Raw genomic sequence first — 26,093 nt, forward strand, 5'->3', positions numbered from 1 at the left:
ACCGTGGAATCCAGACCTAGAAGTCTCTCCTCATTTGGCACTGGTTTCCGTTCGCATTGGTGCCATCAAGTGGTGAAATATTACACACTAGATCTTTAAATGTGTTCCCTGTCTACTCAAAATTATAACCGTTAGGTAAATAAAGACAAACAGTGAATAAAGACACATTCTAAACAAAATACAAGTTACAAATTAAACCAAATTTATTGGTAAAGTACATTTCAGCCATTGAAATGCCGATTAGAGAGCTGTATGGGCGGCAGTAGCTCCAGAGGTTCGCAGGTTCGATTCCCGTCTTCTCCGTGTTATATGTCCAAGTGTCCTAGGGCAAGACACTACAGTAAATCCCTAATGTTCCCGATAAGCATGGCTGACACTGCTATCGGTGTATGAGTGTGTGTGAATGGGTAAGTGTGAAGCACATTGTAAAGCACTATATAAACACAGACCATTTACAATAAGACAATAAAATCCCCTAGTTCTCCAACCAACAACCCAAAACACTTAATACACTCAATGCAATAAAAACACATACATAATAATATAAATAAAATATAATTATGGCAAGGCATAGATTAACCATGTGAGGAAAGGGACCTGTGGGAGGCTTATCCACAATGATAGGGACTGCAGGAAATGGCCTCAATGTTCAGCTATTGAACCCACACCCTACTAATGCTGGCAAGACCTTTAAAAACTAGTAAAAGTACCTTAAAATTGATCCTGAAAAACCTAGCCTTAACTATTGTTTCAATCTGTTATTTACGTGTGTTTTCTTCCAATATAGAATTCATATTGTCATAGATGAGTAAAATTTGCAATGTAGAGCTTGCAGACTGTCCCTTAATCGTAGGTACAATTTTGTCACTTAAGAAAATTAGTGTTGGCGTAGACAATCCATGTCCCGCTGTGTGTTCAATTCAACTGCTGGGATTTGGAGGGAGTATTTGAATGAAGGAACAAGAGCTAAGGAGAGCCTAATTTGAAGATTTGTATTCCCAAAATAAACAGATTATTCTGGGCTTGTGAACAGGACAAAGTCCCCCCTAAAACAAGCATCGATAAAACGGCCGACGAGAGTTTTTAAAAGAAAGGCGTGGGGGGCCACAAAAATGAAACTTAACTGAAAAAAGATTTTCCAATCGACGTAAGGAAATCACATCTTCATAACAGACCTTTGTTAAGGTCTGGATTTTGCAGGTGGTATGAGATTAGGACAGATTTATCAAAAACAAACATTGTTGCAAAAGTACTGAAATGTAAACATCAAATAAATACAGCAAGTAAATACTTAATACAAATTCGTGGACGGTGAATTTATTAGATTGTTTGAAGAATGACGGACTGAATAATCGGCGCTCACATATTTTCAGTTTACCAAATCTGGTCTGCAGGAAAGAGGTCTAAATATAGTGGAAACTAGGTGATAGGAATGAGTGGAGAGGTGTTGTAAAAGGATAGTGGGATGTTTAGACACATTCTAAGGGATGGGCAGGGCACCTGTATGATGCGGCAGGGGTAAACCAGTGAAAGCTGTCAGGCCCTGCTGTTGGAAGGAAGGAAGGAAGGAAGGAAGGAAGGGAGGAAGGGAGGAAGATAGATAGATAGATCAGATTTATTCTATTGCAACAAAATGAATAACGTGATGAATTAAAATAAAAATTTGAAGAACAATAAAGCTTATATAATAAGATAGTCACACAATCGTGACTACATATTCAGTAAACAACTAACATTAGTTCACTTTTATTTTGGAATTGCCACCCAACGATTGAACCAAGCGTGGGACTTGAGCCCTCCTCAAAGCGCATGCGCCAACTCTCCCATCGCGTCCGTATGAATGGGGAGATAACAAACCGCAATGTCTAAAATCAAACCTTTAAATTGGCCTCGAGTGATTCTTTTCGGCGATTCCATCACCCAGGTTGGCTTCTCCCTCACAATTTATTTGACAAATTCAACTTTTTCAGTTGCAGTTTGTCGTCGCTGCGGTGTTATTGTAGCTAGCTGACTTTTAGTTTCTCTTCCAGAACTCCTTCCAAGTGAACGGATGGGGATCGTGCATCGTCGATAAATTAACAAGGTCTTAGTAGTCGTCTTCGTTTATTACTGTAATGGACGCGTTTTGAGGCGATTTAATTCAAAGGGAATGTTTGCTTGATCAAGCAGGAAGTGCGACGTCGTCAACAGAGGATTCTCGGGTTACAACTCACGATGGGGAAAGATCATTCTTCCCAGGATTGTTCGGCAGAACGAGTCTGCAAACATCGCAGCGGTTACGATCTTTTTTGGAGCCAACGATTGCGCCCTGCAAGGTAAAACCCGCTTCTCGTTCACGGACATACGACGGCCCCGACATACGACGACAGGAACTACTTTCCGCGAGTGATCGGAATTCGGGATATTTTAAAAGAGCTGGCTCTTTGGGCTCGGTTCACGCACAAAAAAGTCTCGGTTTTTCGGCCTGGCTCCCCGAAAAGAGCCAACTCTTTAGTCTTAATGACGGCACCTTTTGGCTTTACTTACTAAAAAGAGACGGCTCTTTTGACTTAGTTGACAAAAAGTATGCCTCTTCGGCTCACTAAAAAGAGTTACACCAGCCGAGTCATACCTAAGACTTGAACATTGGTACCCTTTGCCTCCCTGCTTGGTGTTCAGCATTAGGGGTTGGAATTGGGGGATTTGGTCATCTAATGACTCCCAACACCTCAGTTGGTTTGAGCGAATCCCCTCCTCTGAATCAATCTCCCAAAAAAAGAGTCAGAAATGACTCTAGCCATCTCCCACTAGGGGGATATGGCTGTGGTATACAGTATATATATATATATATATATATATATATATATATATAAAGAGTTGATTCTTTCAGCTGGACTCAATAAATGAGCCAGCTCTTTCAGCTTGGCTCAAGTAAATAATTCACCAAAAAAGACTGCTTTAGTTCACTCAAAACAGTTGTCTCTTTTGGTTCAACTTCCTAAAAAAAGCCGATGTTGTGCCGAGAAATGCATTCTTGCCGAGATTTGCACACGTCACTCCCGCTACTATAACCACTTTTACCTCGTTTTATCTCACTTTTCAGGAATGTAATGGCCCACAGGGTTGGGTAGGCTTACTTTAACTTGATTACTTTCAATTTCTTTTGGATTACTCCAATACCAAATAGCCTAATAAAAGACAAAAGAAACTGAATATGAATAAAATTATGACTCACAACAGGTGGTAAGCTCTCTCTCCTGGCTTTGATCTCTTTGATCTCCGACAAAACTAACATAAAATGCGACAGAAACAAAATGAAAATAAATCCAAACAGCTTGCCAACATCATTTTTGCCGTTCCATGTATTCCGTTACTCCTCAAGCCTGCACAAAATGTAGTAATTTTATTCATATTTAGTTTCTTTTGTCATTTATTAGCATATTTGGCATTGGAGTAATCCAAAAGTAATTGAAATTAATCCAGTTAAAGTAACCCTACCCAACCCTGGTAATGGCGAACATATAACCAAAACCTTCATAGCCTGAGATAGATGGGGGTGCATTTTGAGGCAGCCAGGCTGTTGCAGCCAGGCTGGTCCCTCCCATCAGCACACATTTATTAGGTTGGCATTGGATCATTTGTACGAGAAAAAAAATGACACAGTTGCTTTGATAATGTTGGGCAAAGGATGATGTTTATTCAAGTAAAATCAAACATGCGTACAGAGTCTCCCCCCCCCACCTAGTTGGATCCGGCAATCTCTGTCTGTCCCTCACCCCCCTCCGGAGAAAAACAAAGCCTGCAACAAGGACAATACAAATATCTTCTTTGTTCCTTTATCTTGTTTTCTTTTATCTTCACTGTAAAATGTGGACCCGGAATGCCACGTCCAATTTCGTTGTCACAATATGTTCAACCCATTTTGTAATAATGACAAGAATATATTCCATTCTATTTTACTTTAAACAAAAGACACAGACGCGCTGATTAAGGCAAAACCCTTGCACTCACGTGTGGTGCGTGAATGTCTCTCTCGATTGCAAGTTGACTTTTCTTGTACTGATTTGTGGTACTCATATATTTGGAATCTGACCGCAGATAAGAACTCTCAGCAGCACGTCCCTCTGCGCGAGTATTCCGAAAACCTGAAGGCAATGAGCAACTACCTGGTCCAGGCGGGGATCCCGGCAGGCAAGGTCATCTTCATAACGCCTCCCCCCATCCACGAGGCAGCCTGGGAGAAAGCGTGCCAGCTGAAAGGTGATTTTACTTGTAAAGAAGTACCACTTTTTACGATCTCAGTTTGTTCCAGGATCACGCTCCTCCAATTTCCTGTGTAACCAACACATTTTTTACCATACGTAATAATGAACTAATTGGTCCTTTAGTACAGTAAAATTCGGACCTGATTATAAGCCGCACCTGATTACAAGCCGCACCCAGTACAATTTAAGAAAAAAATATTTTGCACATACAAAAGCCGTACCCGACTTTCTCTCTCTCTTTTTATCTTCTTCTAATATCTCTTTTGTTTGCTCTCTCCTTCTCTTTCTTTGCATGTGCCCACTTTGAAACATGATATATTTATAAAGAAAAAACGGTACACAGAAGGGGTTTTAATATACGTCATGTCACATATCCTTGGAAAGCTTAAACTCTTGGGATTCAAGACACGATGATCATTTAAAAATATACCCGTCACGATCAGTCTGAAACGAGATACCTGTAAACTATAAAGCCAAGTTAACTCACCGATACGTCCCCTGGCCATCTTCGTTAAATCTTGGACAATCCACAGAATCCAAACGTGTAAAATATTTACTCAGAAACACACGATATTGCCGACAGATAAATAGAAATCCGCCTTACGCATTTCTGCTTGGTTGGACGCTGCTTGTCGTAATCCTTTCGTTTCACCACATCATTTCCGCTTACAAATAAACGGATTCAAAAAGTATTCCTAATATGGTAATTAGCCCTCCCCTTTTGATTGACACCTTTTCCATGATGGTTTGTTCATGCTCGTTTTATTCATGCACAAAGCGCGACGTTGCATTAAACTTGAAACTTCCTTGACACATATATTCCACCTGTCATACTCTTACCTTACTGCTAGGGCGCCCCTGGTGGCCATTAGAATAAATGCATAAACTGGCCGCATTGTTGCATAACCCGCACGGTTGAAAGCTTAGGAAAGATGTCGCTGCTTATAGTCAGAACTTTACGACAATTGAACTTTAAAAAAATACAGTAATATGATATGATTAGGGGCGGCAGTAGCTCAGGAGGTAGAGCGCTCGTCTTGGGATCAAGGGATCCCAGTTCGAATCCCGGCTTGTCCGTGTTACATGTCAAAGTGTCCTTGGGTAAGACACTGAACCCCTAATACCCCCAATAAGCAGGTTAGAGTCCAGCTCAGTAGCCTAGATGGTAGTGTGCCCGCTTTGAGACTGGGAGGTCGCTGGTTCGCGCCTCGGCCGAGTCATACCTAATTGGTAAAATGGCGGCGCCCTCTGTTGGCTGCGGCTGCATCGGCTCGCTACAACGGGTCAGGTGTATCGACATTTCGTTCTGTGTACATTGTTACAAAGAATGACAATACAAAGGAAATTATATTATGATTATTACATGGCTGCAATACCAGGCCGCTATTGGGAAATGTGAAGCACACTGTAAAGCGCTTTGGGAAGTAATTGGCTTGAAAAGCGCTATAGAAATGCAGATCATTTCATTTTATTATCAGGAAAAATGTGAGTTTGTTATGAGGATTTAACATGGAGACAGTCGCTGAAACAGAGCTGTGTGCCTGGTGCAAAATAGTGGGGAGGAGTGCATGAAGTTATTCTGAAAGGTAATTGAAGTAAGAAGGTCAGGAGGAACTGAAATTATGACTTTTAGTTAGGGCCACCTAAAATCTTGGTGATAGCTTCCAACCTTTGCGTTTGACCCTTATTTTACCTGTTTTTTTAATCATTTCAAATTTTGAACGCCATGTAATCATTGTTATACAGAAAATGTAAAAACCTTTTTTGTTAGATCTTGTCTTGCCCATTTGGCTCTGGTCTGGTTCGTCAGGGTCACTGATAGCAGAAATCGTAGATTACGAATATTGTCGCAGTATTTGACATAGTCCGTCTTGATGTGAGTAAATAGGTACTGCATTGTGTTTTTAAGGTTTATTGTGGACTAATGAGGGGGATTGCAACCATTAATTACAGGGAACATTTGGCTAAAATTGAGTTATGAGATCAAGAGACTGTTGATACATAAGCACATGGTGTACACTTAAAATTAAAGTTACTGTAACTTTAACTTACACACAATTTCACATTTTGGGGGGGGGGACCTGTAGTAGTTTGCATGTGCAAACTGGGAAAGGTTGATGCTGGCACTAAGCAGTTGGCAGTCGTCTGGGATTGCTTGGACCTGGATTTTTCTTCCTTGGCGAGCAAGATTTTTTGTTCCAAACAAAACTCTTACAGTAGTACCACTACTTCCGAATTTACTTCGTTGCGGAAGTAGCTTTTCAACCTTCAACATTTGTGAGAAGCCGCCTTTTGAGTGTGCTAATCCACTCAAAGCCCATCAGAAATATATATTTTTTAAATCATAAATGAGCATTAGAATGTGACAGAAATACATATTAGAATTAGATTACCGCACAATAAACATAAAACGAGAGGCACATCATGAAAAAATAAAAAGAAAAAAGGAAATAATAATTTACCTTTTAACCGGCCTTCGAAGACTTCATGGAATTTTTCCCAAACGTCTTTAATTTGGCCTGATAGAACGATGGCTGTGTCCTCTTGCACAGCAGTGTGTGTTTTCATACATTTCTATTATCTCTTGCTTTGTTTCAATGGCCAGAAAAAGTCTCTTCCTCTTCTTTTCTCCTTGTCCGCTTTTCTGCATGTCCATTGTGAAGGATAGCTCTTCGTAGCGGTACTATACAGTAGACTGTTTACAGAGTGGAAAGGGGACACGAGGAGCATGCCTGGATTTCCGCATATGCACCAGTTGCCAGGTAGAAGAACTCTGGGTGGATGGCAGCTCATACTGTACAGTATTTTTGACTTTGTAACTAGAGGCAATAGTTTCCCGTTCGGGTACTTTGTAACCTGAAACTTTTGTATGTAGAAACAATGTAAGAAGACGTACCATTGTACATCGATATTCTTTCGTTTAGAGGTGCCACTGTAAAGTTTTGCATTTTTACTAAAGCTTATAGTTTGTGTTTTTACATCCCAGGGTGTCCTCTTAACCGTCTTAACTCCGTGGCGGGCCAATACGCTCAGGCATGCGTCCAGGCAGCAGCTCAGTGCGGCATTGACATCTTGGACTTGTGGACGCTCATGCAGAAAGATGGACAGGTTTTATGGATTTTTTTTTTTATTATCTATATCATTTATTGTCGGCAGTCTTTTTCTCTTCTTCCATGTGTTTGTTTGATTCTGGGAAGCGAGGTGGTACGTTTTCAAATTACAGTCCGAAAAAAGGCTAGCAGTTCCTTTAAGGTTTTATTTACAGAATATTCCGGGCATAAATGAGCTACAGGCAATGGTTGTAAGAATTTGCAAAGGTTGGAATTAACCACCGTGCTCATACAAAAAGTCATCCATAGACTGCTTGTAAAAATATTAAAAAGTTAAAAGGGACAGTGTGTAATATTTAGTGGCCATTAGTGGTACAAGAAAACAATAATTCAGTAACAAAAAAACAATTATTTAAATACTGAGCAGAAATACCTGTACTATCATATGAATGTTATTTTTTATTAAAAAAAATTGTAGGTTGAAAAATTTGTATTTCTTATACATTGTGGAATCCCTTCCTAAGGTTTATGCAGCCATGGTTGTCCGGCAACTTGCTGCTACGCTGTGCTCTGTAGCACTAGTTTTTGTTCGCATTACACAAAAGAGTGCGACCTAGTGCTCAAATATTACACACTGGGGCTTTAAACAATCATTGAAGGGATCCCCAGTTGAAAGAAGCACTGTTCTGACAATAGCCTCACCATCTTAGGAAAAATCTTGCTCACAGCGCTCAACATTTGCCTTAGGAAATCAATAGCATTTTGTTTAAATGGGAATGGAACTTGACTTGTTGCAATCTTCCGCACCGGCACTCAGAAATGTGCTTGTTTGCACATCTCCTAATTAGCTGAAAAATTATATTTTACATTTCACAAGCTGAATTTAGACCTATAAAATACTGAAATCAGCAGGTTGTCTTATAAGCGCGTGAAACACAATGAACACAAGGGGGCGTAAGACAAGCAGCACCCAGTGGCCCACAGTTGTACGCTGTCCACATACTTCCGATCGTCTAATATCTAATTGGTGTTTGGTAGGGACCACATCTCATTTTATTGTGATTTACTGTGTTTTGTTCCCTTTTTTGCCTATAAGAGTGCTTCCCAAGAAAGTAAGCTATAAGGGGATGGAAAGGTGGAAAATTATGACAACAATTGAGGCTAACAAGGAAATGAGTGCCCAATAGGTAAATGGCGTACAAGTGTCTACCATTGAAGCACTACTTAAAGGTACAATGAATCGTTTGAAATGTATATTAATCCTTAATCCAGATATATCAATCTTCATTATCTGAACATTTAAAGCTTATATGCGAGTATATGTGGTAATTGTGACTAAATATGAAAAAAGGTAGTTAAAAATGATATAACAACGATTAAATATGGGTTGTGACATTTCAATAATAAAACAATGGAAATAAAAATTTAATCATGACCATCTAATTACCGTAATTTCTCGTCTCCAAAGGACTTCACAGTCTACCTGTCGGACGGCCTTCATCTGTCCGAAAAAGGTAACCAGTTTGTAACAGAGCATCTTTGGAGTTTGCTAGAGAACAAAGTCTCCCATCTGCCCTTCATCTTGCCATACTGGGCCGACGTGGATGCGGCCATTCCTGAAAGCAGCCTGCTCTGTGACCAGTAACCAATACGTGATATGGACTCTTTCTCAAGAACTTTTTTTTGTATATGGTACGGACAAATCCTTTATTGGGACGTGAATAATTCTGGCGGTGGGCATAATAAAAGCTTTTCACTGAGTAACAGTTTTACCGCGGTACAGTCACTTGGCTTAAATATAATTAGCAGGCAACAGTGGTGAGACGTCTTAAGCGCAGTATGAAATACAAACAAAACGGTAAGAAAAAATTGAGCACCTCAGATTCACAACATAAAATCCATTTTCCTGCCTGGAGTCTAGAATAGGCAAAAAACGAAGACATTTTAAAAAGGTTCCTCACACAACATTGCAACCATTGCAAGATCTATGTTCCCCGCTACTGTGAGGTTCTATTTCTGTGCTCACCACCAGATGGCACTAAAGCGCACGATAGGAATCTATGTCATTCAGTTTTGACACAGTTTGAAACGATAACAGACATGGAATGATTGTTGATTGAAATAGAAACAACTAACCTAGGCAATTCTAGACATTACAGGGCGTTGTGGCTTACTGGCAGTTCTAGAGGTTTGGTCCCTCAGAAATACAATAAAATGATCTTCCAGTAGTTCGCATAAGGCAGGGGTTGGCAACCCAGAATGTTGAAAGAGCCATACTGGACCAGACAATAATTAAGCTTTACCTAGAAAACCATATAACAGGCTCGGCCAGATCCAGAATGTAAGTTCTCAAGCAAAATAAGTTAACTCAAATATTTAGCTATGTTTTTCAGTACTATACTGTATCGTTCTACCTACAATTGAGTTTTAGCAGTGATCAGGCAATAACATTAACTACTAGGGTGCACAAAATACTGAACAAGATTGTCTTATAGATGAAACCAGACTGAATGTCAGCTCTTTCACACCTTTACTCATCTCTTGCATGGGGGAAGTAGCATTTGATAGAAAAAAAAAAATCCTAACCTTTGATATAAATGATCAAAACACTTGTCATCAACATCTGGCCCTAGGGGCATCTGTTTGACATTCCTGCCTTTATAAGGAAAGCAATACACTCTATATCACTATTTATCGGAAAACGTTAAGAATGTTTGGGTCATGTATGTCATCCTCCAGAAACCATATCATTTTCCATTATCAAACAATTTTGAAAAAGTAACAGGGAGCCACTAGGAAATGCAAAGAGCCCCTGATTGCCAACCCCCGAAGGTATCGAAGTGCAGCATGACAACTTGGGGTGAGCAAATACTGTTGAAAAAGAAAACCTTTGAGGTACAATCAAACTGGAAATGGTACTTCAGTAGGATGTGTTTTGTCATGGAATCAGAAGGAGAGTCTATTGAGGATTACAGATATCGTTATTCTTTGTCCTCTCTAGTAAGGCAGCTTTGGCACAAAGGGGGAAACTGAACTATAGTTGACAACTGTACACAAGTGTTGATAAATCCACTTATTTGCTCAATGCTCACCTATTAAGAGGACCAATCCTGTCGTACGTAAAAATAAAGTGAAATACTTCAGCTTCTGCTTGGCCCCATGTTCATGTATTATATCATTATATTGTTCAGCTGTTTTTGTGCAAATATGTTGTTTCGTTTCATTAATTAGTGCTTTTTTTGTCTGCTGTGCCTAAATAAAAGCCAAAACAGATAAATGTATAAATACCTGCAAATATATGCCATAAAAATAAATGAACACAAATAAATCCCATAGTATGTAAATATAGGAATAACTGTCATTAAAGTCATTTTGTCATGTATGTTGTGACAACACAATTGTATTCAAATGAGAAGGTGGGTCAAACTGCTTTTCACCTTTTGATGATTTGTTCATGACAAATCAACCAATAGGTGGAAATCTCAGGTGGACTCATTTGAATAACAACAAAAATAAGTAAATGATAGAATGCATAAATGTCCGTCCATCCGACCATCCTCTACCGCTAATTTGAGGTCAGGTCACGGGGGAAGCAGACTCAGCAAAATGCATCAATGAATAATTGCATTTAATGTATTTTATCATGCATAACGCACATTTTTTATTTTTCTTACCCAAAAAAGAATGAATGTAGGGTGCACGTTATACACGAGGTTTTAGTATATTACCGTATTTGTGCAATGATTGATAAGTTGAAGTATATCGCTGACCACAACCGCATAAACATCGGATGCAAACAAAGGGAGAGCGCCAAAACCTGAACAATAGACCACTAGTGATATAGAAAACATATGAAAAGGCATTAGGTTATATCTCATCATCACACTATTTTTGCTCATAGTACCGCAGATGAATGTTAGAGGATGGATAAAACATTTTTCATCCATTCATCCGTTATCTGCACCGCTTATCCTCAGTAGGGTCGCACGGGTGCTGGAGCCCATCCCAGCTATCTTCGGGCAGTGGGCAATGGACATCCCACTTTAGTTTTCCCCTAGATCTGCTTCCAAGATCGTCTCAAAGGAAAGACACCCATCCGGTAACTACTAGGTGTAAAACAACACATATGATTGGCTTAAAAAAGATCACATAAATACATGAAACCAATCTGATTGGCGGGCAGCACGGCAGCGCATTGGTTAGCGCGTGTGAGGTACAGTACAGTGGTCATGGGATCAAACCTTCCTGTGTGGAGTTTGCATGTTCTCCCCATGCTTATGTGGGTTTCCTCCGGGCACTCTGGTTTCCTCCCACATTACAAAAAACATGAATGTCAGTTTAATTGGCCGGTCCAAATCGTCCCCAAGTGTGAATGAGCGAGTGAATCGTCTGTCCCTGTGTGCCAGTCTAATCACAAAAAAAAGCACACGGAGGCAAACAATTTTTGGTGTATCTGATGATGAATCGGATTTTGAAGGGCATTATATGAATAAATTGTAAATTTCATGTCGGTATCGTGTTTATAGTTTAAGTTGTCAATAAATGATTATAATCAAGGCTGCACATATTCAACATTTGTCACCTACAATGCTAAGTTTGAGCTGATACTGATTTTTAATCGAAATTCAGGGGGATGTGTTATACACGGATAAATACGGTATATGTGTTCATTTATTTATATGGCGTATTTATGTAAGAATATGTTCATACATTTATTCCTACACACGGCAGGATCGGTCCACCAAACACCTAAAATTGGTGCATGTTGTGACGTTTAGTGCTAATGACATCAAAAGACCTCAGTTTTCTATTGAAGTAGTATGCCAAAGTTGTGTTACCATTGAGAATACATGAATATCAACTCATCTCTCAAGTGGCTTTCCATTGAATCAACATCCACAAAAAATGTTACTTACACAACAATCGGACTCAGCACTCGGTCTCTTTAGCGTCAAAGCACTCCTGCCTCTTGAGGCGCCGCCTTTCCCGACCCGCCGGGCTCATATCGCTCAGATCCTCGTAAGAGGATCTCGTAGCCGACGAGCAAGCTTCTGCGGCTGGGAAGTCTTCGGCCCGGCTTTCCTCTCCCGGGGGGGAGTCGCTGCTGTTGTCCTCTTGGATGGTGGCCATCCGCAAGCCGTCGCTGTCCGGCGTGGCAGCGAAGCTCGGGCCTGAAATGGGGTTGGAGACGGAGGTCGCCTGGCGGGGCTGCGAAAAGGGCACGGTCGGGGCGGCGAAGGAGGAAGCGGGAGGCTGGGGAGGCTTGACGATGCGCATGGGCGCCGATTCCAAGTTGCTCAGGATTTCTTGCTGGTGAGACAAAAGGGCGAAAAGTATGAGAGGGTAGAAAATACAGCAATGGGATCGAACTAATCTGAGCTCAGGGGCCAGATGGTAGGAAAAACATCACCACGGGGGGGGGGGACTTCTAAACAGATGGCATAAAAAGTGTGCCTTAGCTGGGGGGCTGAGGGTCTTTTTGGAGGCCCAGAATTGAATAATAATTCCAGCTGTAAGATTTGACTAGAAAACGATTATTGAGTTGTTGTTTTTTGCTCAATTCTTTTGCCTTTACTGAGGTTCAGTTTCCTTTTTTGTTTGTCAAAAGCATTTGTAACAAAAAAAAAGAGAAACAACTAGTGTAATTTCCTCTATAGTTTATTTAACTAGGAGGAATCTCAAGCAGACAGAAAAGCGAAAAAGTAGCTAAAACTTCTTTAAACACACGGGCTATTTTCTTTTTTAGAATATTTTTTTTTGTATTTTTCGTATTGCCTTAAACAATGCGTATGCGACTTATTTTAAGTATAATGACATTGGGTGCAGGGCAGCACGGCGGCGCAGTGGTTAGCGCTTGTGCGGCACAGTTCATGTCTCGGGAACCTGTCGTGGGTTCAAATCCAGCTCCAGACTTCCTGTGCGGAGTTTGTATGTTCTCCCCGTGCTTGCGTGGGTTTCCTCCGGGCGCTCCGGTTTCCTCCCACATTCTAAAAACATGCATTTCAGGTGAATTGGCCGGTCTAAATTGTCCCTAGGTGTGAATGAGCGAATGAGCTGTCTGTCCCTGTGTGCCCTGCGACTGGCTGGCAACCAGTTCAGGGTGTCCCCTGCCCACTGCCCGGAGATGGCTGGGATGGGCTCCAGCCCCCCGCGACCCTAATGAGGATAAGTGGTACGGCTAATGAGATGAGATGAGATGAGACATTGGGTGCTTTGCTACTGGTGCCTGGCTTTGGCGACATCCAGTGGAAATAGTTAAAACTGCAATCATTGTTTGACACAATGAAGCAAATGTTTCTCCAGTGCTGCTCTCAGCATTGTTTTGCAGGCCACATGAATGACCACATTTGGCCCACGTGCCATGAGTTTGACAAATGTGAACTCCAAGGAGTGAGTCAGAATATTTACTAATAAGTCGGTCATTTTTACGCTACTAAAACTTCACCTTCAGACCATTTATTGAGCTACAGGACAGTATTGGCAACCAGTGTTGGGACCAACGTGTTACAAAGGAACAGTCACATTTCCTAATAACAAGTACCATAAATTTGTCGCGTAAAATGAGAGCCCTGCATTTCTAGACGACAGCTCCAGGGAAATCATACTGAGGAGAATAGTGTCAGATTGCAATACAGAAGAGTCTTTTTTGTTGTCTACAGTGGTTGCCACGGTAACGGACCAAACTGCATTCACTAGTTTTCATTCCTCAAAGATTATTGAAACTTCAGCGACCTGATATTGACGCCGATGACCTCCACAGCTGTTCAAAGTAATTGTCTAAATTGAGGATTTCATTTGGGGGGTTAAGAAGTTGAAATATTAACTATTCAATAAAGTACTGTTAAACCTCCCGTTTTGCTCCTGTTATGCATTATACAGGGATCAGAATGGAGATTTTCATTTTCAGCTGAAATAGCCAGGGTCCAGGAATAAAGCAGGGCGGATGCTTCCCGCACCATAAAGGAACTTTTTGGACAGCCAAGATCTAAGACGATTGGCCATTCAATTACAAAAAAAAAAAAAATTCTTCCCTCAAAGTAAACCTTCTTACGAAATCTTGCTTCAGAATTTGTGTCCAGCGCCTTTGTCGTGCCGCCGAACGATTCATCCCTCTTTCCCTCTCACTCCCTCTCTCAGTCGGCTAGTCTGGGCTTTGATCGAATTGCCTTACCCTCTCCCTCAGAAATAAATGAAAACATTGACCAATTTAAAATACGTACGTTTTAATTTGTTCCCTCTCTGGCTCTCAGTCTGCCCGCTTGGATCATATTTGTTTGATAATGTTACATGTAAAATTATTTTTGCAATACACAATGCCTGTAGAAAAAGGAAAACGTCTGTCCAATACTGCTGACTTTAAGCTAAAATTAATAAATGCTTTAAAAGAAACAAGCAACCTGAAAGCAGCAAGAGGGTTGGGTGTGGCTGAAAACTATGTCAGACAAACGCTTAGGGATACATGGATGGAATCGACGATCGAACAGGAGATAAAAATGTGACCTGCTCTGCCGAAATGAGTCGCAAGTAGCAACGTTCTATTTTTAGCAACAGGCTGATAACTGAGAAAAAACAAGGAAAATAATGAAATTTTTGTTTTTATTTTTTTACATCTTTTGCTATTTGACATTCAAAAACACTTTCCAAATTTTTTTTTCATAATCCACATGAATAAGCAAAACAACAAAAACAGCCATTCAAGTTCAATGTTTCTGATTTCAGGAAACAAAATTCTAAGTTCTTTTAATGTATATTCAAATAAATATGTGATAAAAATATCTTTCAGTCTGGTCTATTTTTTTTTATATGTGTATGCCTTTGTTAGAATAAACTTTAAAATTAGACTATCCATTTAACTTTAAAAACATTTGAATCGCACCAAAAGAGGCAAAAACTCAATTCATGTTTTTCTCAGGTTTTAAAAAAAAAGATAGATGGAAGCCCGTAAATCAAATGGCCATATCTTCAAAATTGTTAATCATAAAGTTTTGACTATGTTATAATTTTAAGCTAATTTCTTGTACTTTCCATTGATACCAAAAACCCATATTTGATATTTAACTCACTCTGACTAGTTTCGGTAGATCAGGTCACATATGGACTAGAAATGTGAGATTTTGGTGTGGTCCCAGAGACAAAATGGCTATGGAATGTCTTAGCTTAGAGTGTTTGTTTGGGAGCTCTCAAGATTCTACAAGCCGAGAAATATATTTCCACGGGTTGGTTTACACGTCGGTTAGTATGTGGCTATTTTAAAGATGTTTTAGGCGGTCAACTTTTATGGAATTAAGTCTTTTACGCAAGTATTTACAAAAATTAGTAACTAGTTACTTGCAAAATGATGCACTAATTATTATTGCAACATCCATGGCAGCCTGGTCATCCTGGAAGTGGGATTACCTCATGTGTGGTCCCTTCTCAAGGTTTCTTTATTGTTTCATGATGAGGTTTTTGGGTTTTCCCTTGCCCTCAGGTAGGTTTTAGATCAGGGGATGGTGTAATAATAGTCTGTGGTTTGCAATAATCTGTGGTGTGTGCAGCCCTTCGAGACTCTTTGTGATTAAGGGCTATACAAATAAACATGACTTGACTACTTTTTAGCGTCAGTTCTCAGGAGGTTAACTGTTTTTCACTAACACGCCCAACGCTGTTGGCAACAAATGCTTTAAAAAGTGACCACTGTGCAGAATACAACCAAAAAGGTGTAAAAGACAAAAAGTGACTTAAAAAACTAAAATCACTTTGCTCTGCTAACAGCTGATGCAAACTAAAAAAAAAACGCAGACATACACTGTATCCAGACAAGTTTCAGTTTGACTACTCCCCAGATGCAATCTTGCGTTCTTGAAGTAATTTCTGATCATTGTTCAGGGGCGTCCTTATGGGCGATCAGCGATTACGTCAAGGAGTAAAGAAGTACAGGAGTATCCCAAACAGGGCCTGTGGACCATGCATCACTATCATGGACTTGATGGCCTTGCAACACCAAGTCATGGCCAGCACACTCACCTATGGCTGGAGCTCTATTACAAACCTCCAGCGTCTGCTGCAGTTCCAAAAAAGGCCAAAATTAACAAAAAAGGTCATTGGAAGCTTGCAAGGACCGAATAGCCCTGCCGCTAAGCTCGAATGAATGAATGTAAACTTTATTTTGAACATTAGAAAATAAAAACAGGACAAAAATGACTCAACAACTAAAATGTTAACATAAGGGGGTCGTAAGAAGCAGAACCTTATTTTCCCAACTCCATTTTCCCTATTACTTACATTTCACAGATAACTCCTCTTTTGTGTCTGAATATACCTATTACAGGTCGGATATCAAAAATTATAATAATAGTCACATATGTTAAATACTAATCATCTTAGTACCCATCTTTTAACGTTATAATGCTACTAGTCACTAAATATCATTGCGACACCAGTGATAATAACAACAATAGCAATAATGACAGTCATGATATAATAATCGTTACAATAACAACAAGGTTAACTATAGTTGTAAGCCATCGATTTGCTACGCAATATTTCCAATCTCTGGTATCACTCATACCCCATTTTCTTCAGCTCTGTATTCTGCTACTAATGTTTTTTTTTGTACTTAAATTTGAACACGTGAAGAGTTGGCGATTGTTTGATCTCGTCTTGTAAATGATTCCAAAGTTTGACTCCACACACAGACACACACATACTTTTCCTGGTGGTTCTCACCAGTGGGATTTTATTCTGAAGTCTAAATAGACTCCAGACTCAGGAAAAAAAAATCCTAAAATACTTTTAATGCATCCTACTATGATATGTTGTTGAAGCAATATGCATAAAATCAAATACAAGAGCTGCATCAAAAATATGATAGAACTCTCTAGTGACTTGCATAAAATGGATGAATGTGTTGTAGGGGTAGGAGGAAATCATATTTCAGAATGGATAGAGAGACTTTTAAGACTTATATAATTTTTTTTCGTCGGAGAATTTAGGAAACTGAGCACCAAACCTGCTGTTACTGCAAGTGTCCAGGAGATGGCACCATGAATAACCAAGGAACAATCAACATTGTCAATATAAAATGAGCATTTCTTGATTTCTTACTCCCAATTTTTCTATTTTTAAGAAAAAAATGCATATTTTGAATTCGCTATTGACTGATTTGTTGTCCTTGGTAGACACTGCCTTATGAATACAAGGAAAATAAAAATTTTACTACCAGTTAATTGCTAAATTATATTTTGTTTTAATTTTTTTCCAGATTCATTCTTTTATGTTCAAAAACTAGCAACATAATGCCACAGAGCGCTAGGGTTTATTATAATTCATCCACCCCCGCCCCTTTTTTAAATTTACATAGCAGTTTGAATCCAAATATGATGCAAAAACGCAAACCACATTTTTTCTACCTCTGCAGCGTTTTGGGGTTTTTCTCTTACTCTCCAACATGACAGTACTTCATTATACACTTAGATGATATATCATCATGCCATTCCATATCACATATCAGAAACAATCAATATAACAGATTTTCAGGACCTCTAAAGGTTCTTGCTAGTATTATTAGTTTCACTTTTAACGTTAGCCAAATATTGATTCAGATTCAGATTCAGATCTACTTTATTGTCATTCTAGTACACGTGTATACAGAACGAAATGTCGATGCATCTGACCCCCACAGTTTCCTTGAATGTACAGATATAAATAGATACAGCTCTTCTATTAAAGGTCAAAGTATCTAGTGAACTATTGGTATATGTTTTTTATAACTGTTAGATGGATGAAATTGTCTTAGAGCAAAGAAAAATGTTTCCATTAAATTGCTTCATGTACACCTTATAATTCCTCACATAGGACTTCGAAAGTGCATGAGCGATGAAAGACTTACATTTAGAGGGCAGTACATCGACATTGTGTTCTCTTCATACTGCTGGTCGAGTTTCTTGTCCTGTAAGAGCGACATCATAAAATGTGACTGATTTCTAACAATGTAACTGCTGATAGGACTTACCACACAGTGGACCAAAATACTAAGAGGGATCCAGAAGATCAGCGAGAAAACCACAACAGAACCCACAATGTTATCCGCCAGGAACTTTCCTAGTGTGGAGAGATTAAACCTCAATTGTACATAAATAGACTATCTACCATTATCTCGTGAAGCACTTACCAAATGTGTTTATGTCCAGTTTGTCAATGAAGTCCCAAAGACGCTCGATGACATCCTGCACCTGCTTCATGCACTTCCCCTGTGGAAATATCAACATTGAATCCCTCTGAAGGCGTTTTGTGTCTGTTTTCATACTTACGCCCTCGTCACAGAAGCCCACGGTGCAGGGTTTCCCTTTGCGCAGGAAAAGAAAACTGCCACTACTCAGGACGAAAGGCGCGCAGGTGCCATCTTTCCTCCGGCAGCAAACTTTGCACGAATCTTCTGTTGCTGTATAAAAGAGAAATAACTCATTATCATAAATCATTACTGTTGAGGAAAATAATGATAAAAGTATGTTCACTTCCTACCATTGCAGGCACAGGAGTGAAGGTTCTGCACAGCCTCGCAGAAGGGGATGCACTCGCCATTGCGACAGAGACCGTTGTCTACACAAACCGTGCCGTCCATGGCGTTTTCCGGGGAGGGACACTCGCTGCTGTTGCCTTAAAGTATAACAATTCTCAGGAGGGATAACTGAAATACTCCATTAAATAGAATAACTAAAACTTTAATTACCGTTTTCTCAAAAGGTACACTGTACTGTACTACTATACTCTGAAGCATGTTTGACCATCTTGAATCAAAGCAGTAAAATATTGGTCTAACCTTTTATTGTAAAATGAGCAGTAATATAGAATAGAAGAATAGAATAGAATATACCTTTATTGTCATTGTTACAAAATGGGTTAACATATTGTGACAACGAAATTGGGCAATACATGGAACTCTTATAAATGAGCATGTTTGTGAAATGTGTATAGGAAAAGCTACTTTACAAATATATTTTACAAATTATGGTCAACAGACATCGCAGTTGCTGAGTTTTCTGAGTAAAGACAAAGAAATGTAAAAACAAATTAATTTGCTGATTTCAAATTTCCTTTACAAACCAAATATTGACCAGTACAATATATTTATATCAGTAGGGCTACAATCAGTAACGTAGAGTCAAGAGAAGCATGTGTCTCACTGCCATCATGGAAATATGAAATGAAAAAAATATTAAATGGTTATATTTATTCAGTGTTAAAGTCCTTTCTTATTTAACTTCATAATTCTTAGATTTTCTTATTCAAAATGGCAGAATTTTCACATTATATCATCAATAAAACAATTATGTATGGTATTACAGTCCTGAGTGCCTGCAGATGCAGAGTGAGGGACACACTGCCTCACAGCAGAGGGGGATAGTGAGCCAAAGGATTTGGATTTGACGAACTAAAGAGCTAACAGCAAGTCAAGCCATGCAGTAATTGTTTTATCATACATGGACTTATTTTCAGAATGGAGAATTACCCATCTATTGATGCTTTGCTTCAAAAGGAGCAGCGCATAGACTTCATTAATATGTGAAGGAAAATCATTTTTTTCTAAGCTACAGTTTATATATACAGTATAGCTTTCTTGCCTCGCCATATCAAATAATACATAAGATCAACTGTAGGTTCATTTGTAAAACAGAGACACCAGTCACCAGACACAAACCTCATTCAACGTCACCGGGCCAGATACAATTATTGTGACGAGGTATTTAAGATCAACTTTATTTCTAAATGAATGTGTGTGTAACCAACAGGAGGCGCATTCCTACCAGTGCAGGAGGCAATGCCCTTACAGGTAGCACTAATGGGCTCTTGGCACCTTCTTCCAGCCCGCTCAAACCTGCAGTTTCTGCAGCACGGGCTGTTCCGGTCACTGTAAGAAAAATGTTAGTTTGTTATTGTTGCCAAAGAAGAAGAATTGCATCAATACAAGTCAGATTTCATACCTGCACTGCGAATCCGGTTTGAACTTGCAGTTGGATGAGCAGCAGGCGTCGTCGTTCAGATGGAGCAAGCCGGGGTCACACTCTTCGCCTTCTTCAACTCGCGAGTTCCCACACACGTTGATGTTTCTCTCCTTAAAGCACTGGGGAGCCTTGTAACGCAGCGTCTTTCCGACAGAGGTCTTGCTGCAGATGGAGAAACGCTAAAAGGAGACATTGGAAAGATTGAATGAGCCAGTTAACTCAGAATAACTCTTTAAATCGGATTAGTTCTTCTATAATAAGAACAAATAATATACTCATTATTTTTGTTAGAGGTGTTTTCTGAAATGACAATCCCTCAAAGAAGGCCACTATCATTTTTGAATGGTACTGTATTGCATTCCCGCATTCAAAACGTAATTTTTAACCCCTAATAAATTCATAGTTTGATTCCATGCTCTTGTGACTTGAATGCAAATCAAGTGAGTTTTTTGACAATTCACAGACCTTTTCTGATGGCTATACAAACATAGATTTACAAACATTTTATTATGTAACCGAATGATGTCTTACAAGTGACTGAATGTTAATTATACATTATAATTTTATTTGCCAAATTGGACCTCTATATAAACATTATAGGGACACATGTAGAAACATAAAAAAGTGTAGTGTATATATTGTTAACTACAGACGCTCTCCTACTTACGACCATTCGTCTTACGCAAAACGGTAGATACGCACATTTTTTTCGGGATGTCGAAAAATATCTGGACATTGCTGTAAGTTAGATTTTGTAGTGTGTGCACCTTTTTCCAAGTAGAGGACAGTACTGTAGTGCTTCTGTCCGCCGTGTGGCGCTATGAGGGGTTTTTATTGTTTAATATCTCATGCATCCATTCCATATGGTTGGTATAAAGTGTAAAAAAGGAGGCGAGCAGTTTCTTTTGAAACAAAAGTGGAATAAGAAAAATTAATGCGGTTGAGAAAATTGCTGGATCGCTTTTTTTCTTCCACTTTTTACCACAGAGGAGGAAGTAGCCTAACTCTTCCAAAAGCAAGTTAAACTTAATTTTATTTACTTTTGTCTGTATAGACAAGTCATGTTTATTTGGGACGCCCTTAATCACAAGGAGTCTCAGAGGGCTTTACAGACTACAGAATGTCAACGCCTAATGTGTAGCTTTGTTTTTCAGTACTATGCTTTATCATTTAGCCTGCTTTGTAACGTTGTAGAGCACATTATAGTATAAAGCGTTTATTTTTCAGTTTCAAACTAAGACAGGTTACTTATACAAGCCTTAAATATACTTATATAAACCTTAAACATACAAAATATAGCATTGAAGCAATTTACGAAAAAGTTTAACTTACGAACGATCATAAGTAAGGCAGCGTCTAGATACAATATAGGAATGTGTTTTTTCGGTAAATCTTCAACATAACTATTCATAGCAACTGCTAGTAGTTGAAGATTAGCCACAGTAAGATACAAAAAAATGAGAATAATAAACACTGCTTAGCCATGCTAGCCAGTTTGTTGCAGAAAGACAATAAAAAAAAAACATTGAAAGAAAACCCCATTTTATGTACCTTGTTGTTAACGTGGTCTCCGCTCACAGCAATCGGGTACATCACAAACTTCCCACCATGGTCGTCACTTGGAGCACATTGTGGAATGTTGTCTGGATCATGCTCCGCTCCAAAGTTATGACCCAGCTCATGAGTGGTCACCAAATCTGCCTCCTAATGAGTTTGAGTTTTTAAATGCACAAAAGGACAGGCCATTATACCATGAATATACAAGGAAAAATGTTTAAAAGTTGATATTGACCTTTGTCAAGATTGTTTTGCCGTAATTCTGTGTGCTGGTCAAGCCGGTGTTGAGGTAACTGGGTTTCTTGGAAGTCAAAGATGGATAATAAGCTGTAAAGGCAAAGACTATTTCAGAATTTTGTGCTCCTTACACATGACAAGTACAATAATTTGTAGTGCATTGTTCCTATTAAACTGAAATTCAAATGCACAAAAAACGCATGCCCTACGTTAATTGACAGGCTTTTACTAAAGGGGTTATCGTCCTTACGTTTGGGGCAAAGGCCACCCAGGGCCTGAGGTTTGGAAGGGGCCACATAGGCGAGGCCCAGGGTGCCCTCATCAAAATCCTGGTAGGTAAACAAGTGGGCTAGACACACGGTTGACGCGTTGTCAGCTATGTCAGAGCTGAATTGCTGGAAAACAATGATTTTTTAAAATTTGATGTTCCTTAGCTTGTTATTTTAACTGTGTGCTTTCTCTCAACCTACCTCAAGAAGCTTTTTGACATCCCAAACCGCCTTCCCTTGCACAGGACTGTTCTCCATGTTGTAATGAGTCCATCTGCTACCGGCACGATCAGCAGGAGGTTTTGTGGGCTCCTTATGGATTATCATCTGAGAAGTTATACAGTAATTATGGAAATCAAATGTTAAAATATTGAATAAAAAATATTCTTAAAAATCCAAAACCCCAAGATGATATGATATTCTGGCACAAGGTGTCACGGTCTGGTACGCTGGAAGCACAGCATCGGACGGAAAAAAACATACAGAGTCATCAACAAAGCCCAGAAAATCATTGGCTGCTCTCTGACCTGTCTTAAAGACATTGCCGGATTGTGATACGGCAGCAGAGCCACCAATATTATAAAAGACTCCTCTCACCCCACTTATGCACTCCAGGTCCCTTAAAACAAGGACTAAAAAACAGTTTTTCGCCACCCTTAACAAGCACACAAGACTGAGAAATTTAAATCATGCATATGCACAGAAAAATGGGTATTCAAATCGTATTTATCAAAATGTTTTGGAATTTGGTTGCTGCCAATTTTAATTGCACATTTTATCATTGTCCTATTATCATGATGCACTTACATGAGAGTGCTTGAAGACTGAGTGAAGTTGTAAATATTTTTGTCAGTTTATCCTGACATTATTTTTATCGTATTCATCCTGGAGTGTCATGTCTAATCTCTATGTTGTTATAAATGACAATAAGGGAAATTCTAATTCATATTGATAAATTGACAAATAGAGCTCATAAATTTTAAACTATGAAAACAACCATGACCGAATAGCAGTCCAAACATCTTCACACTGAGGGTGAACAATAAATAGCTTGGTGTGGCTGAATAACGAATGCATATCTTTCGTGTGAGAAAAGCCTAGTCACAGTCCAATACACAGTGTGTCCATTCATTTGCAATGCTAGTGGAACAAACTCAATGAGCCGCACACAAAAGCTTCCAGTTCCTCTCAAAATGTATGTCTTAACGAAGGGACCGTTTTAGTCCAGCAGTCAATGGCTTCCTGAAGTTACACAGCGAAAAGTGCCGAACCTGATGAATTTGCACGCCGTATCCTTTGAATTCATCGTCCCACGTTGTGTTTCGGTAGATGTCGTCGACGCGATCGATGAGCTCAATCTGAAGTGAAAAAAAACATGCGCTGAAATATTAAACACACGCTGCAGTTTTGGAGCGAAAGGGAAGTTTAAGGTTGCCGGTGTCTGACCAGGTAATTGAGTGTTACACTCTCTTGTCCGCGACCCATGTGCCTAAAGAAGCGGTAGTCTGCCACCAGCAAGAGGGTGCAGGTGTTCTTCTTGTGGTCGTGGACCTGACGCTTTTCTCTGTGATGGACATCTAAAAAGTAAGGGGAACAGCTTTCGTCAGACATTAAAAGAAATTTTAAACAAACATCAATAAAGGATTAGAAAACCTCAGGATCAAACTGGCAAAAAAAAAAAACATTTGAAAGTAAACAATGACGTCTTAATCCAAGATCACACTTTCTCAGTCAGAGTTTGAATGAATTACAGCCCACATTTTGCAGTGGAAATCCCTAAACTGCAAGAATAATTTATTGATATTTTGAAATATTCAAAATCACGGTAACAACCACTGCATTACTCCGATTGTTATCTTAAACTAGTTAGTGCCAGGAGTTACTCAAGGTCGGCTGCAGCCTGCAACCAAAACATTCTGTTTATTAGAGTGGCTCAAGGTAGTGCAGTGTACAAATGTGGCTATTTATTTCTAATCACGAGTCTTTCTGTGTTCTCGCACAGTATGATCATGAAGAATTGGGGTGTTTGTGAACCACTCATGTCAAAGTCAAGGCCAGCGGGCCACATCTGGCACCCAAAACAGTTTTCTTCAGCCCCTGAGATGATCTTGATTCATGATTGCATCATACACTAGGAATCTTGGTGTATTTGTTTGCACTGTGTGTAATTTCTTCCTACACTTTGCTTTATTGTAGTTCAGTGATTGATAGAAAATTTCATTTTTTTCCTTTAAATTAACCTACAGGTTTCAGATTGTACCTGAATAATACCAGCTCATTTCATATTGTGTTGATGCAATGGCGATTTTTAAATTAATGTATTTTGTGCCTGTTTAACATTAAAGAATACTGTTAGAGCATAAAGAAACCCTAGCTTTATTTATCTGATTTTATTGGAATATACGTATTTGTTAGCTTTTCAGAAGATTCAATAAACCATACGAGTCATTTTAAAAGTTTTCAACACTCGATCATTCCACCTTTTGATTTGTAACCATTTTTACTAGCCCTCCGCCCAATTGACTTTGACACTCCTGCTCTAGAAGAATCTTCAAACCTCCTTCTGCACACTCTATAGCTTGACCTTATATCCTCTTTTCATCTCACCAGGAGGTGGAAGTCTTTCCGGTCACAAATGTAACCGTAATGTGCTTAATACTTCCGAAGCAGATGGGTATTTTGCCATAATTATGTTTAATTAATTATGAATGCACAGAGGTTTTTTTAAATAAATAATGTGATAGCATGAAAATCAAACACCCACGGCATTTTCTCTTGACCACCAGCCTCCTCCCTCTCAGATGTTTGTTATCCTCCTACTCCTTTTCCTTCCAGCTTTCGCTCTGCAACTTGCATCATGTCTGATCCCCAAACACATTCTCTGCACGTTTCATGTGGTAAATATGTGAGACAAGCAAAACCAGACGCACCGTTTATCTTGTCCGTCACCTCGGGTTCGTCCCAACCTGCCATCGCGGACTCAGGCAACAGGTCTTTGGCGTGCATGTAGCCGCAGACTTTTGGAGAGGCTATGCGGCTCAGATTCTTTATGTCGTCTGAGCGATACACCAGCAACCTGCCATCACTATGAGTGTCTGTAAACCTCCACAAGGGCTGACAAAAAACAAAAAAGCACCATAGTATCGTAAGGATAATAAAATTGCAGATGGTTGAGAATTTCATTAATGCGCAATACAAACATACGCAAAACGTAACTTAAGAAACAGCGCATTTTCATTTTCCTCATGCTGAGGTTTTGGAGTTTTTCCTCTTCCTCGTGTAGGTTTTAGATCAGGGGATGCTGTCATAATAGTCGTTTTTTTTCCATCTTCACAACATTGCTAAAATTCGTCCTATGCTGTCCGAGTCCGATGCAGAGATTATAAATCATGCGTTTGTTACCTTCTGTCTTTATTACTGTAATGCACTACTCTCCGGTCTCCCGAAGTACAAAATCAAGAGCCTGCAACTGGTACAAAAGGCTGCAGCGAGGCTTTTAACTAAGACAAGAAAGTTTGATCACATTACCCCGATTTTAGCTAACATGCCACAGCTCACGGTTAGCTTAAGAGGTGATTTTAAGGTTCTGTTTGTAGTATACAAAATCATGCATGGACTTGCTCCCTCATATCTTTCAGATTTAATTTCCCCCAATGTTCCGTTTCGGAGCCTTCGCTCTGAAAATGCTTGTCTACTAGTGATCCCAAGAGCCAAGAAGAGAACCACGGGTTCGAGAGCGTTCTCCATTCGGGT

The 26,093-nt window shown here is 39.5% G+C and overlaps 2 protein-coding genes across 7 annotated transcripts in view; one reads left to right on the top strand and one right to left on the bottom strand.

The window, feature by feature from the left end:
- Positions 1-197: 197 nt before the first annotated feature.
- adam17a (ADAM metallopeptidase domain 17a) overlaps positions 198-26,093 on the bottom strand; it is a 30,304-nt gene continuing 4,408 nt past the window's right edge. Inside the window, exons 5-21 of one of the 6 annotated variants that reach the window (XM_088353721.1) lie at positions 25,271-25,454; positions 23,787-23,917; positions 23,612-23,698; positions 22,542-22,667; positions 22,322-22,466; positions 22,070-22,161; positions 21,829-21,981; positions 20,257-20,456; positions 20,080-20,183; positions 18,797-18,931; positions 18,586-18,716; positions 18,447-18,525; positions 18,288-18,376; positions 18,165-18,224; positions 16,301-16,337; positions 12,211-12,604; positions 198-322 (exon numbers count right to left, since the gene is read on the bottom strand). In XM_088353721.1, the coding sequence (XP_088209847.1) occupies positions 12,246-12,604; positions 16,301-16,337; positions 18,165-18,224; positions 18,288-18,376; positions 18,447-18,525; positions 18,586-18,716; positions 18,797-18,931; positions 20,080-20,183; positions 20,257-20,456; positions 21,829-21,981; positions 22,070-22,161; positions 22,322-22,466; positions 22,542-22,667; positions 23,612-23,698; positions 23,787-23,917; positions 25,271-25,454 (2,112 nt within the window). In that variant the 3' untranslated portion in view covers positions 198-322; positions 12,211-12,245. Of the gene's footprint in view, positions 323-3,783; positions 4,312-9,807; positions 12,605-16,300; positions 16,338-18,164; positions 18,225-18,287; positions 18,377-18,446; positions 18,526-18,585; positions 18,717-18,796; positions 18,932-20,079; positions 20,184-20,256; positions 20,457-21,828; positions 21,982-22,069; positions 22,162-22,321; positions 22,467-22,541; positions 22,668-23,611; positions 23,699-23,786; positions 23,918-25,270; positions 25,455-26,093 lie in introns of those variants that run through there. The other 5 variants (XM_088353720.1, XM_088353724.1, XM_088353723.1 and 2 more) reach the window with 5 other exon arrangements.
- On the top strand, positions 1,758-9,063 carry iah1 (isoamyl acetate hydrolyzing esterase 1 (putative)). The gene is made up of 6 exons (XM_088353725.1): positions 1,758-1,924; positions 2,031-2,083; positions 2,170-2,315; positions 4,078-4,239; positions 7,231-7,352; positions 8,763-9,063. The coding sequence occupies exons 1-6, from the start codon at positions 1,862-1,864 to the stop codon at positions 8,937-8,939; spliced, it is 723 nt and encodes a 240-aa protein (XP_088209851.1). The 5' UTR covers positions 1,758-1,861; the 3' UTR covers positions 8,940-9,063.

This window comes from Urocampus carinirostris, chromosome 15, assembly GCF_059441175.1.
Source record: "Urocampus carinirostris isolate Australia breed hairy pipefish chromosome 15, RoL_Ucar_1.0, whole genome shotgun sequence".
NCBI lineage: Eukaryota > Metazoa > Chordata > Actinopteri > Syngnathiformes > Syngnathidae > Urocampus > Urocampus carinirostris.